The 15645-nt window shown below is 33.8% G+C and overlaps 1 protein-coding gene across 10 annotated transcripts in view; it reads right to left on the reverse strand.

Moving 5' to 3' along the window:
- WDPCP (WD repeat containing planar cell polarity effector) overlaps positions 1–15645 on the reverse strand; it is a 783785-nt gene that overhangs the window by 144681 nt on the left and 623459 nt on the right. For all 10 annotated transcript variants that reach the window (XM_064364171.1, XM_064364170.1, XM_064364169.1 and 7 more), the window contains one exon: positions 9525–9627. In XM_064364171.1, the coding sequence (XP_064220241.1) occupies positions 9525–9627 (103 nt within the window). The remainder of the gene's footprint in view (positions 1–9524; positions 9628–15645) is intronic.

A 15645-nucleotide genomic window follows, 5' to 3' on the forward strand; every position in this document is an offset into this window, starting at 1 on the left:
GGAACACTTTTCTGTTTGTGTCTTTCATCTGCAAATTTAATGACTTTTCCATCATAACTAAGCACTTATCACACGCAACTTTTACAGTTTGAGGTGCAACAGCACAACTCGCAAATTTCTGTTTCCTTCTTCACAATTTCATGAACGGAAGATTCATATGTACCATAGATATTAGCAAGCTCAGCATATGATTTCTATCCTTATTAAGTTGAGAACTTTCACCTTTTTACTCAATGAGAGGACCATAAAGTGCATCTCTTTGGTATATTTGAATTGCCAGCATCACTACTCTTGTGCTTTGGAGTCATTATTAAGTAAAATACAGCTTGCTTAAATACAAGCACTGCTACACCATTACAGTCCATCTGATAATCAAGATGGCTGCTAAGTGACTTATGGGCAGGTAGCATATACAGTGTAGGTACACTGGACAAAGGCATTCACATCCTGGACAAGACAAAATAGAATCGTGTGAGATTTTGTCACACTACCTCATAGTACACATTTTAAAACTTATGAATTATTTATTTCTGGAATTTTCCATATACTATTTTTGGAATGTGGCTGACTGCAGGTAATTGAAACCACAGAAAGGAAATTAGCAGATAAGGGGGTACTACTATAGTAACAGTATACATGTCTGAATTCTTTACCTCTATGAATGATTATTATTTAAATAGCTAGAACCATCATGCTAAACCTGTTAGCAAGGATAAAGATTTACAGCTGTGCAATTAAGCTATAAGTTTCCCCTAGTGAATTCTAAAAACTTCAAGTTTTATGAATTTATACCTATTGCCTGGAATGAGGAGAAACATGAGGGTTGTATGGTCACAATTTTTGGAAATGTTAAGATAAACAAATAGTTAAGTTTGTAATTTCTGAGAATATTTAATGTACACCAGAAATTTTTAAAGAAATTAGTTTGTCTTAATATATCCTTCAAGTATTTAGCTATACATATTTTATTTTATTTTACTGAGTATTTTATGGCGCTACTGTATTAAGGAGTCAAATCTGGGGACTAAATCCATAGCAAATAGATTAGAATTGCTATAGAGCAGTGGCTCTCAATTTTTTACAATTTATGGAGCAATTCCACTGTCACCTCATTTCACTGCCTATACAAAAAAGATCTCTCCACAAGTTTATAGCACTAAAGGCCTACATCAAAAAGTTAGATCTCAAATTAACAACCTAACATCACACCTAGAGGAACTAGAAAAACAAGAATAAACCAAACCCAAAGATAGCAGAAGAAAATAACTAATATCAGAGCAGAAAAAAATGAACTTGAGATCCAAAATCCCACACAAAGAATGAACAAAACCAAAAGTCTATATACCTTGAAAGGATAAACAGAAATGACAGACAAGTTGGATAACAAAGGAAAAAGGATGATTAAATAAGCACCATCGGAAATGACAAAGGTAACACTATCAATGATTCCACAGATATACAAAAGATCCTCAGAAAATAATACAAACACCTCAGGTACATGAACTAGATAATGTAGAGCAAATAGATAAATTCCTGGAAGCACACAATCTCCCAAGACTGAGCCAGAAAGAAAGTGAAACCCTGAACAGAACAGTATCAACAAGTTATGAAATTGAATCAATAATAAAAAGGCTACCAATCAAAAAAGCACTGGCCCAGATGGATTCGCAGCTGAATTAAACCAGATGTTCAAAGAAGAACTTGTACTCATCCTACTGAAATTATTCCAGAAATCAGGTAGGAGGGAACTCCTTCATAACTCATTCTATGAAGCCAGAACCACCCTGATACCAAAACCTGGCAAAGACACAATGAAAAAAGAAAACCACAGGCCAATATGCCTGATGAATGAACATACATGCAAAAATCCTTAACAAAATACATTGAATCCAGCAGCAAATCAAAAAGTTAATTCACCATGATCAAGCAGGTTTTTATTCCTGGGATGAAAGGTTGGTTCAACATATGCAAATCAATAAGCATGATTCACCACCGGAACAGAATTAAAGACAAAAACCATATGATCATCTCAATAGACATGGAAAAAGCCTTTGATAAAATCTAACATCCTTCCTGATACAAAACCCTCAACCAACTAGGCATAGAAGGAACAGACCTCAAAATAATAAGAACCATCTATGACAAACCCACAGCCAACATCATACTGAATGGGCAAAAACTGGAAGCATTCCCCATAAGAACAAGAATAAGACAAAGATGCCTACACTCATCATTCCCGTTCAAAAAAGTACTGGAAGTCTTAGCCAAAAAAATCAGAAGAGAAAGAAATAAAAGGCATCCAAATAGGAAAAGAGGAAGTTGAATTATCTCTCTTTGCTGATGATATGATTCTGTACCTAAAAAACCCTACAGACTTCACCAGAAGACTCCTCGACCTGATAAATGACTTCTGTAAAGTTTCAGATACAAAATCAACATACAACATTGGTTTGAACCAATAACATTCAAGCCTAAAGCCAAGTCAAGAACATAATCCCACTTACAATAGCCACACACAAACAAAATAAAATACATAGGAATACACCTAACCATGGAAGTGAATGAACTATAAAATACTGCTGAAAGAAATCACAGATGACACAAACAAATGGAAAAACTTCCACATGCATGGACTGGAAGAATCAATATCATTAAAATGTCCATACTGCCCAAAGCAATCTACAGATTCAACTCTGTATCTATCAAACTACCAAGGTCAATTTTCATTCAAATGGCACAACAACTATTCTAAAATTCATATGGAACCAAAAAAGAGCCCAGATGGCCAAAGCAATCCTAAGCATAAAGAACAAAGTTGGAGGCATCACATTACTCAACTTCAAACTATACTACAAGTCTGCAGTAACCAAAACAGCATGGTACTGGTACAAAAACAGACACAGAGACCAATGTAACAAAATAAGAGAACTCTGAAATAAAGCCACACACCTACAAGCATCTGATCTTTGACAGTCAAGAAAAGAAGTTGGGAAAGGACACTCTATCCAATAAATGGTGCTGGAGTAGCTTGCTAGCCATATGTGGAAGAATGAAATTAGATCCCCACCTTTCACCATATACAAAAATTAACTTAAGATTGATTAAATAATTAAATGTATGATCTCATACCATATAGGAATCTTAGAAGAAAACCTAGGAAATATCCTTCTGGACACTGGCCTTGGTAAAAAATTTATGATTAAGTCTTGAAAAATAAATGCAACAATAACAAAATTTGAGAATTGGGGCCTAATTACACCAAAAAGCTTCTGCACAGCAAAAGGAACTATCAACAAAGTAAGCAGACAACCTACAGAATGGGAGAAAATATTTGCAAACTATGCTATGCATTCAACAAAGGACTAATAAGCAGAATCTAAGAAGAACTTAAAATCAACACGATAAAAACAAGCCCATTAAAAAGCATGCAAATGATGTGAACAGACATTTCTCAAAAGCAGGCATATAAGCGGCCAACAAACATGAAAAAATGCCCAATATAACTAATCAAAGAAAAGCAAATCGAAATCACAATGAGATACCATTTCATACCAGTCAGAGTGGCTTTTGTTAAAAAGTCAGAAAGTAACATATGTTTTGAGGTTGTGGAGAAAAGGGAATGCTTATACACTGCTGTTGGGAATGTAAATTAATTCAGCCACTGTGGAAAACAGTGGAGATTCCTCAAAAACTCAGAATTATCATTCAACCCATTGATCCTATTTCTAGGTATATACCCAAAGGAAAATAAATTGTTCTGCCAAAGAGACACATGCACTTGTATGTTCATCACATCACTACTCACAATAGCAAAGACATGGAATCAACCTAGGAACCCATCAATGATGGATTGAATAAAGAAAATGTAGTACTTATACACCACACAAAACTATACAGCCATAAAAAAGACTAAAATCACATCCTTTGCAGCAACATGGATATAGCTGGAAGCCAGTATTGTAAGTGAATTAACTCAGGAACAGAAAACCAAATACCACATATTCTCACATGTAAGTGGGAGTGAAGCATTAAGTACACATGGACATAAAGATAGGAATAATAAATGCTGAGAACCAACAGAAGGGAGAGGAGCAAGGGCTGAAAAGCTACTTGTTGGGTACTATTGCTTACTACCTGGGTGATGGAGATCATTCATACCCCAAATCTTAGCATTATGAAATATACCCATGTAACAAACCTGCACATATGCCCCCAAATCTAAAATAAAAGTTGAAATTATTTTAAAAGCTTCTAAAAAAATTCACCAATAGAGTAGTTTCTCCTTTAGAGCTAAGTTGAGGGAACAAATAAGGTAATGTTTATTACAGCACTTAACATAGGACACTACATTAGTATAAACTTTTAAAATTAAACTTTTAAAGATAATTATATAATATGCAGTTGTAAGAAATATTGGGAAATCCCATGTCTCTTTACTCAGTTCCATCCAATGATAATATTTTACTAAAATATAATACAATGTTCCAACCAAAATATTCACATTAAAACAGTGAAGATTAATGTAAAATTTTTAAGTTGTAAGAAGTGTTACATATGCCATATATAAATAACTGAATCATAAAGTACTATTACATGTTCAAATGTATGCTTTCTAGAATGTTTGACATTTAGGCATTAGGTCAAAATAATCTAGATATCAAAACTAGACAGAGATATTGAAATGAAACCATTTATAGATTGATCCCTCATGAACGTAAATGCCAAAATTTAAAAATAATAAATGAAATCCAGCAATATGTAAAAATATATCATCACAATTAAGAAGTATTTATTCTGGAATGCTAGGTTTGCCATTTGAAAATCAATGCAATTCACTATATTAATAGAACAAAGGTGAAAGATCATATGATAATCTTGACAGGCAAAGAAAAAGTATTGATAAAATTCAATACCTATTCATGATAGAAACTCTTAGCAAGCTAGTTATTGAAGGGAACTTTGTTAATATGAATAAAAGGTTTATTAAAAATCTGGAGAAAACTTTACACTAACTGGTGAATTACTGAAAGCTTTCCCTACACATCTAAGCTACACGGTAAAAAAGAAATAAAAAAAAGCTTTCCCTAAGAATCAAGAAATAGAAAATAATGCCTGTCACAACTTCTACTTATCGTTATACTAGAGGTTCTAGTCAGTGCAGTAATAAGGAAAGCGAAGTAAAAGGCCTAAGAACTAGAAAGGAAGGAATTAAAATGTCCTTATTTGCAGATATGGTTTGGATGTTTGTCCCCTCCAAATCTCTTATTGAAATGTAATCCTCCATGCTGGAGGTGGGGCCTGGTGGGATGCATTTGGGTCATGGAGGCAGATCCCTCTTAAATGCCTTGGTGCCCTCCCCATGGCAAGAAGTGAGTTCTTGCTCTGTGAGTTCACATGAGAGCTAGTTGTTTAAAGGAGGCTGGGTCCTCCTCCTCTCTCTCTTTCTCCCTCTCTTACCATGTGATCTGGCAGCTCCCCCTTTACCTTCTGTCATGATTTGAAGCTTCCTGAGGCCTCACCAGGTGCAGAAGCCAGCACCAAACTTCTCATATAGCCTGAAGAACCTTGAGCCAAAATAAACCGTTTTACTTTATAAATTGCTCAGTCTCAGGTATTCCTTTATAGCAATGCAAAGAGACTAACACATTTCCAGATGACATCATTGGGATGCAGAAAATTCAAAAGAATTTACAAACTGTTGGCATTAATAAGTGAATTTATCATTTTTTGCAGGATATAAGGTCAATATATACAATAGTCAATTATATATATACCAGAAATAAAACAGAAAATGAAATTTTAAAGTAAGATTGCTACATACAAAAGAGAAAAAGAAATACTTAAATCTAAAGGAAGATGTGGAAGACCACTACTGTGAAAACTACAAAACATTTTTCATAAGAAATAGAGAAGACCTAAATAAATGGAGAGATATATCATATTCATGGATTGGAAAACAATATTATAAAGAAATCAGTTCAGCCCAAATTTATCTATGGATTAAATGAGATTCTAACCAGAATTTCAGCCACTACTGTTTTTTTTGTTTTTTCTTGATTGAGTCAGGGTATAAGCCAATTTTGAGACTTATATGGAAAAACAGCCAAGTCTATCTTAGAGAACAAAGCTGGGTAATTTGCACTACCAGATAATAACATTTACAACCAGAGTTGCTTAAAGCAGTGAGATATTTGTGCAAATATAGACAAACAGACTAATAAAATAGAACATGGTCCAGAAACAGTGTATGCATTATACTGTCACATATACAAAATTACAATACCTTTTTCACCAGAAAGGCTAAAATGAAAAAGAGAGACAATATCAAGCATCAGTAAGGATGGCCAAAACTGGGACTCTTACATACTGCTGGTGAGAAGGGAAATTGTTAACAACTACTTTGGAAAACTGGAAGTGGCTACTGGAAGTAGCTAAGGCTACACATTTCCTATGTCACAGGAATTCTGCTTCTAAGAACAATCCAACAGATCTGTGTACCTATGTCCATTAAAAAACATACATAAGAATGTTCATAGCAACACTATTCACATTAGCTGCAAACTTGAAACAACCCAAATATCCGTCTAAAGTAGAATAAATTGTAGTACATTCATACATTGGAATATTGTTTTTCTGTTCTGTTTTTTTGAGACAGAGTCTTGCTCTGTTGCCAGGCGCCAGGTTAGAATGCAGTGGTGTGATCTCGGCTCACTGCAACATCCACCTCCCAGGTTCAAGCAATTCTCCTGCCTCAGCCTCCTCAGCCTCCTGAGCTAGCTGGGACTATAGGTGCACAACACCATGCCCAGCTAATTTTTGTATTTTAGTAGAGATGGGGTTTCACCATGTTGGCCAGGATGGTCTTGATCTCTTGACCTTGTCATCTGCCCACCTCAGCCTCCCAAAGTCCTGGGATTACAGGCATGAGCCACCGTGCCTGGCCTGGAATACTGTTATACAGCATTAAGAGTAGAAAAACTATATCTATATCCAACAATATGAAAGATGCTCAGATTGACAATGTTGAATAAAGGGAGCCAAATACAAAAGAATATAGGTATGAATCTATTTATTTTAAGTTTGATAAAAGGCAAAACTAGTCTATAATGTTACAATTCTGGAGAGCTGGGCTAAGATTATAGCATCTTAAAGTAGATACAGGAAGGCTTCTGGGGTCCTGGTAACATGCGTTTATTGGTTAGGATACTGTTAACAAGGATGTGTTCACTTTGTGAAATTCATTGAGTCACACAGTTATGTTTTGTGCACTTTTCTGTATGCATGTTGGACTTCAATAAAAAGTTTTAAAAATTACCAAATTGTTCAGATTATCATCATCCAGCTTTTCCTTTGGCAACTCTTGCTTTTAACTGTAGTGACAGCATTTATGTCTGATGCTTTTTTAGAGACTCTCCCATGTAAATGGAACTACTTACATACTCTTTCGCTGTCTTACATAATTTGGCTTCTTGCTTGCATCAAAGAACCACTTTGAAAGCCAAAAATTTAATAACTTTCAGCTTTGGGATAAGTTTAAGAGAATAGCTGAATTAAATAGAGGGAATTTGAGAGAAAATTAGCTTTCCCCAGCATGATGCAGACTACAAAAAGAACTAGGCAGAGACCATGATGAGGAAACCAGACATTCTTTCCTATTCCACTTAGAATTATGAGTGAGAATCACACAGGTTTCTGCAACAAAAGTAGAGTAGAACATTCATCTAATAGGGCAATCTCCTGAAAGTTACTGATGTTATTTAATAGTATCTTTGTCAAAACATAGTAATCTAGGTCAAAGGCTGAGGCCTGAGACAAGGCTGAGAAAAGGGAAGTCACAGGGTATCAGTGAAAACATATTTGCTGGAAATGATGCAGGGCTCAAAGTGGGTACGCTAAGCTTTCTGGCTAGGAATTATCCACTGACCATGGTAACCTCATAAGATAATACACAGGGAATGAGATGCATTTTGGTGAATCAAGGAGTTTCTTTGTTTTGCTGAAATTTTGTCATAATCTCTTCACATTCTCTTTCACTCTTACTAATTTGAAATAACTTTAAAATGCAAAGATGGCCTTCATTATATCTGATACCCTGGTAGAAAAGGCAGGGTACAGGACAACTAAGGAAAATTTCCAGACAACTGGCTATGACTTCTTACTGTGTTTTCCTAAATGGCTAGAGGGATAGGGATGGAGGATATTTGTATCCCCATTATATAACATCATCATTCCTATAAACATGGTATGCTTTCATCATTTAGTTATTAGTGACTTCTCATAACAAATGTAAGTTGTACTTACTTCACAGAGTTGTAGTGAAAATTAGTTGATATCTGTAACTTAGCATTCAATAAATATTAGTTGCTATTATTATTATTAGTAGACACAGTAATATCCCTCCCTAGCAAGTAACAAAATGTGGTGATAGGTCAGTTACAGTTATTCTTATCTAATATTGCATTAATAGCGAGTATTCCTTATCCATTAGAAATGGAGATATGAAACTGGTATAATCAATTTGGAACTCCTTCAGGATGGGGGAAGGAGAATGGAATTATCTTGCTAGTACCTGAGAGCCCTGGTATCCAGGTTTACAGCTACCCTGATGAAATGGTTTTGAATCATTCAGTACCACCTTGAAAATTGGATCTACATGGTGGTGTATGAGAGAAGCTGACAACTGGTCTCTTTGGATACAAACAGCATTACAAAAACAAAGCACAAGATCTATCAATGGAGAGGCTTGTAAAAAGTTTTTCAAGCACTTACAAAGTGGAAATATTATTAAAACTTCTTTGTTTCAGAGGAGTTTCACAGAAAAATGAATTCTAGTACAATCCTGAGGGTTCTTTGCCTAAATTAGGAATAATAAATAGGAAGAAAAGGAATTGGATTTCTAAGTATCAATATCGCCCAACTTAGTTGCATTAGATAAACTGAATTAAAAAAGATATTAGTGTTGATATTACGATTTTTTTAAACTTTCATTTTTTATATTATAAAGTTTAAATGAACTTTTAAATTCATTCTAAGGCTTCTGATCTGTCTTCTTTAGAATACTACAGTTTAAAATGATTCTAGCAGCTTCTAAACAAAAACAGATCACCCATCAAATCCGAAATCCCATATGAAATACTTTGCCTGATATAGGAGGGAATTCTTTTGAGAAATGACATGTCTATGTATAAACAAAGGATTACATAAATTTCTGTGTTGGTTAGTTTTAATAATAGTACTAATGATAATATTAAGCTCTTTCTCTGAAAATCTTATGAAAAGAACAATATCCTTTTGACTTTTTGATAAATGATGACTATTGTAATCACTGAATATAAATTTTCATATAAACACAATTCCAATTTGTGTATCGACATTGTACTGTTTGTCAAGTCTTAATTCTTCTTTTTATAAGGCACTGTCTTTACAAAGAAAGTAATTCAAATTAACCAACCATGTCCTCCAAATAGAAATGATACTAAGCACTGATTAAAATAAAAGCACTTAAAAATAGCATTAATTCTTACCCACTCCAGAGGTTATTGATTCTGCATCAATGTCACTAGCTCTTTTTCTTGCCACTTCAGCTAGTGCCAATTCACCTTTATCTAGTGCAAGATAATGAATATCCTGAGGAAATAAAGCAAAATAAAAAATTGATCCAAAATGAATCTTGCTCAAGTTACAAAGAAGATTTTGAAAGAAACTTATTGTTCAGATTACAAAATAGAAACAGTTTGTAAATATTCTTTTCTACATTTTAAGATTCTTAGTTTTCTAGTATAAGCAAATTTTTCTGAATTGGAGATCACAGCTATAACTAAAGGCAAATATTTAAATAAATTATTTTAAGCTGTGAGAGAAAATACAAGTTTTTAATAAAGTGTTTGACATACTCAGTTTTGTTAGGGAATAAAAATGTTAATTGTTATTTTTCTTTGGTAAGACAATATCTGAGAGTTCGTCTTCAAATTTTAATTGTACATCATGCTAAGTACAATACAAAGGATACTAAACAGATGTGTTACTGTGTCTGGCATATATTTGTTATAATATTATTAGCATTTTGAACTCACTTAAATAATTAGTATCTACTATGTGCTGGGCACTGATTTGGAGTATGGCCATCAATTATAATACTGTATCTCAAAAACCTATGTGCCCAGTGGGGAGACAGACCACTGTAAACCAATAGTTAATTACGTAAAAGTTTGATAGATTTTATAGCACATATTTGCAGAGTGCTGTGGAGCCAAAGAGGAACTGATATCTGATCGGAGTCTCCAAGGGTGAATAAGAAGAGTTACTCTAAGAGGGGTAAAATGGAGAAAAGGTGAGTGACAGTGAATGAATGACACCTGGTGCAGATATGCAGAGAAGCTTGAGAAAACACAACTCTCTCAGGCAATGGCAGATCTTTCGATATGGAAAGAGTGTTGGATGTGTGGGAGAAAGCAGTGAAAGGTAATACTGAACAAGTAAGTAGAGCCACTAAAAAGGATTTAGAACTCTTTTTGGTACACAGAACGATTGTTGGAATGAAAATTTTATTGAAATAAAAATGGGAAAAGAATATGAAAAACCAGTTTACAGTGAATAAATGTAAATGGCTTATAATCATTAAAAGATATGTGACCTTATGCAAATAAATGCAAGCTGAAAAATGTAATTTCAAATTGGAGAAATCTTTAAAAGTAAATAATAATTTCAGGTTGCAAAGTTTGGGGAAAACAGGCATGTAACATTTACTGGGAATATAATTGGTTAAGACTTTATAGTGCAAGGGTCAGTAAGCTATGGGTCAAATCTAGCCTGCTTCTTATATAGTCCTCTAGTTAAAAATGGTTTTTACTTTTTTAATGGTTGGAAGAACTGTGCTCAGTCACTGCTATTGAACTCTTGAGTGGCTTTGAAATTAGCTTTTGCTGCAGATTTGAAAAGGTTTCAGGCTAAAGTTACAAAGTAAAACAGTGCTTCTATGTGAAACTTATATGTGAAACATACTGTGAAAAAGTCATTTTATCGAGAACATTGTTTGAATTGCAAGTAATGTCAGGCTGCATTACATACTTCCTGCACTGTCAAAAGTTTTATGTATGTATGTGTGTGTGTGTGTGTGTGTGTGTGTGTGTGTGTGTGTGTGTATATATATATATATATATATGGCAATATCTCCATTCCTACAAAAATTCCCAGCAATATATTTTCTGATTTCAAACTACAGCAGTGTTTTTCAGACCTTGATGCAAGTGGAAAGGAAATTTACATATTCCAAAATCCATTTAACTGTGCAATTGAGGAACTTTAATTGGAAGTGATTTGCAATGTAATGACATGCTAAAAGGCATTCTAGCCTTTTAGCTAATAGAATTCTAAAACTGCCTGCCAGTCTGTGAATATACTCAATTAAAAGCATATACTCATGGATTGATATCAGTATTCGGCAATACTTATCTATGTGGAAAGACATTTTCAAAGGTGAAATATGTAAAATCTCATTGTAGATCAGCATTAACAGATGAACGTTAGGCTAAAGATTTTGATGATAGGAAACACCAGCTTTCAAACCCAACTAAGTGAAATATTACCTCCTCTGAAAAGGATTCCATTCTTCACATATGTAGAGCTGTATCACAAAATTTGTACTCTTTTAATTTCATCAATAAAGATTTATGAAAATTCATTTTCTATCTTGTTATACAAGTACCTACATAATAACTTCAGTTTTGCCTCTTGGCCCACAGAGCTCTAATATTTGCTAACTGGTCCTTTGTAGAAAAAGTTTGCTGGCCCTGTATTTTAACAATATTATCATAATTTAAAAGGTACTTTTGGTAAATCTTCCTAAGGAAATGATGGACAGTGTCCAAGATAGGTAATTAAAGCATTGTTTATAACAGTGAAAAATTGGAAACAACTTAAATGTACAATCAAAATAATCATGTGGTTTTTACTTTTTAATCCAAGAATAGCATGTTACTTTCATAATAGACCCTTACAGTCAGAGAATAATTTGATAAGTTGAATATATATACTTTTTTCAACTTATTTAAGATTTTTGCATTTTGTCTGTGACTTTACTTGGACTGCCCTTGACCGGCATAAAGATTACACTGGCCTTACAACGTGAGTTAAGTAGCTTTCCCTATTTTCTGTTCCTTGACAAAATTTGTATTTGATTCATTATTGAAAGCAAAGGACATGCAATACATTTGAGAAGCAAAGGACATGCAATACATTATTGAAAGTAAAGGATATGCAATACATTTGAGAAGACCATTCCTAAAGAACATAAATGACCATCTGATTAAAATACAGACATACACATGCTTATATCTAGGAAGACTACACATGTTTAAAGATTTCGATTTTGACCCAAAATATTCTGTAAAATTCAGTGGAGTTCTAATCAAAATCCCCTCAACTTGCTAAGTTGATCTTAAAATTAATATGTCAAAACAAATGGTCAAGAATATCTAAAACTTATTCTAGTTAATTTTGAAACTATAGAACACTGATATACAGCCACATAAACCAAAGAAAAGAAGCATACCCATATATAGATCATTCTGTTTGTGAGTTACCATTATAAGTACTTTATGTTTAGAAGTGCTGTAAGTGTGGGCTATAAGATCTGTGGTCAAAAATTATTTTTGGAACATTTTCTCCCTCTCATTTTCATATTCTTCCTTAATTCTCTAATTTCTCCCCTGTATTTTTAAAAATAGTTCTAGGGAATTGTGGTCATCTATTTGAAGACGGCAAATTAAAACATAAAAATAAAAGAGATTGTGTCTTTGTTGCTCAGGCTAGATTCAAACTCCTGGGCTCAAGTGAACCTTCTGCTTCAGCCTCTTGAGTAGGTGGGACTACAGGTGCTGACTAAAAGGGCAAACCTCAATAGTTCTTAAATTTATATTATGTCTCTACCATGAAAGTCTTAATTTCATATCTGTTTGGAAACATACTATGCAGTCCATTTATTTGCTGATTCACTTGTGGGCCTCCTCATGATTCATATATTTGAATGTGGACTTCGGCAAAATGGATTCAAGAGTATATCTCTATAATTCCATGCTCCTCAGTCTGACAGAGTTAATTAAGGTTTAGGATCTGGTGAAAGACATATCTAGTGTCTATATCACCTCTCAAGTGGCTATCTTCTGGCTTCATTTTAAAAATAATTTTTAATAGATTTAGCCTGGGAATTTAGTTTAAATGTTGAATTTACGCAATTTAGTGCTATGATATGAATGTCCCACCAAAACATGTGTTGAAACTTAATTGCCAATGTAATGGTATTGCACTGGGGCCCTGAAGAGAGGATTAGGTCATCAGAGCTCTGCCATGATGAATAAATTAATATTGTTATCACACGAGTGGGAAACCTATCAAAAGAATGGGTTTGTTGTAAAAGTGAGTTTGGCCCAATTTCCTTTCTCTGTTTCACGTGCTTACATCTGCCTTCCATCCTTCACCATGGAATCACCCTTATGAGATGCCAGCACCATGCTCTTGGGCTTTCCAGCCTCTAAAACTGTTAGCTGAATAAATCTGTTTTCTTTATAAATTACCCAGTCTGTGGTATGCTGCTGTAGCAGCAGAAAGTGGATTAAGATAACAAATGTCCGGGAAATGGTCACAGTCTAAACGAATCAAAAAAATAAAACCCACTTAGCTGTATATTTCATTTTTATGTCTTTTACCTGAGTAGGCTACCACATACAGGAATAATGAACATGCAGCAAAGCTGCTTTAGACTAACTAATGCTAAGGTACTGTTAAGTCTAAATATACTGAAGAAATTGCAAGCAAGTGGCTACCACCAGGGTAGTCATACTCATTGTAACATTAGATTTAATCAACAGATATTAGCTAATCAAAAATTATTCAGTAAATAACTGTGGGATGTTTACTATGTACCAGATACACAGATGAATTTTCCATGAAGCTAATGAAGGTTCATTACCTCTTAACTGTAGAAGTCCTTTCTGGAATCTAATTTTGTATCTGAAAATTTAAGTCCTTTTTCTTAAAATATATTCCTCAAATTATATCAGCTTCAGGCCCTATGAAACATGGATCTACCCCTGGCCAAATGCCTAGCTATCATGGTTCTAACAGTCATGGACTATGTTATTACATGGTTAGTTGTTTAGAATCATGTGTCTAGAAGACTCAAGTATATGTTGTGTACAAGAGACTCACTTCATCTCTGAGGACAAACTAAAAGTGAATGGATGGAAAAAGATACTACATTCAAATAGAAACGGAAAGATTGGAGATAGCTATACTTTTATCAGACAAGACACACTTTTAGTGAACAGCTATAAAAAGAGAAAAAGAAGATCATTTTATAGCAATAAAGGGTTCAGTTCATCAAGAAGTTATAACAATTTTAAATATATTTGCACTAAACATTGGGGCACATGAATATATGAAGCAAATATTAATAAATTTGAAAGGAGAGAGAGACTGCAGTACAATAATAGTAGTAGACTTCATTACCCCCACTTTCAACAATGGATCATCTAAACAGAAAAATCAATAAAGAGACATCAATTTAAACTACGATTTTTAAAAATGGACCTAACATATTTTATAGCATCAGCATCCAACAGAAACAGAAAATAAATTCTTTTCCAGTGTACATTTTTCAGAGCATATTATATGTTGGGCCACAAAACAAGTCTTAAATTTAGGAAGACTGAAATCATTTTGAGTATCTTTTCTGACCACAGTGGCATGAAACTACAAACAATAGGAACAATCTTGGGAAACTCACAAGTATGTAGAAATGAAGCATCTTTCTGAACAACCAGTTGGCCAAAGATGAAGTTTAAAAATACATTGTGACAAACAAAAATGGAAACACAACATACCAAAACTTATGAGATATAGCAAAAGTAGTCCTAAGACAGTGTTTAGTAAAAAATGCCTACTTCAGAAAAGAGTATCTCAAATAAATAATCTAACATTACACCTCAAGGAACTAGAAAAACAATAAGCCCAAACTTGGAAGAAAATAATAAAGAGAAAAAAGTCACAAAATAGATAGTAGAAAAATAATAGAAAAGGTCAAGAGAACTAAAAGTTGGTTTTTGAAAAGATAAAAAAAACTGACTAACCGTTAGGTAGACTAACAAAGAAAAAAGAGATATGATTCAAACAAAATCAGAAATGAAAGAGGAGACATTATAACTGCATACCACAGAAATACAAAGAATCAAAATATACTACTGTGAACAACTATATACCAACAACTTGGATAACCTAGAAGAAATGAATGAGCTCAAAGAAACATGCAATGGACTATGAACAAATCAGGAAAAAAAGAAATAGAAAATCTGAACAGACCAATAATGAATAAGGAGACAGAATAAATAATCAAAAGTCTCCCCAAAAAGAAAACCCCTGGATCTTATGGTTTCACTGCTGAATTATACCAAACACTGAAAGAAAAAGTAAAACCAATCCTTCTCAAAGCCTTATAAAAAATTGAAGAGGATAGAATACTTCCAAACTCACAATGAGGCATCACCCTGATACCAAAGTCAGACAAATAGACTACAATAAAAGAAAATTACAGGCCAATATCCCTGATGAACATGGATGAAAAAATCTTAAACAAAATACTACCAAACCAAA

This window comes from Aotus nancymaae, unplaced genomic scaffold (assembly GCF_030222135.1).
Source record: "Aotus nancymaae isolate 86718 unplaced genomic scaffold, 86718_ANA_hifiasm-v0.15.2.pri h1tg000057l, whole genome shotgun sequence".
NCBI classification, from domain to species: Eukaryota; Metazoa; Chordata; class Mammalia; order Primates; family Aotidae; genus Aotus; species Aotus nancymaae.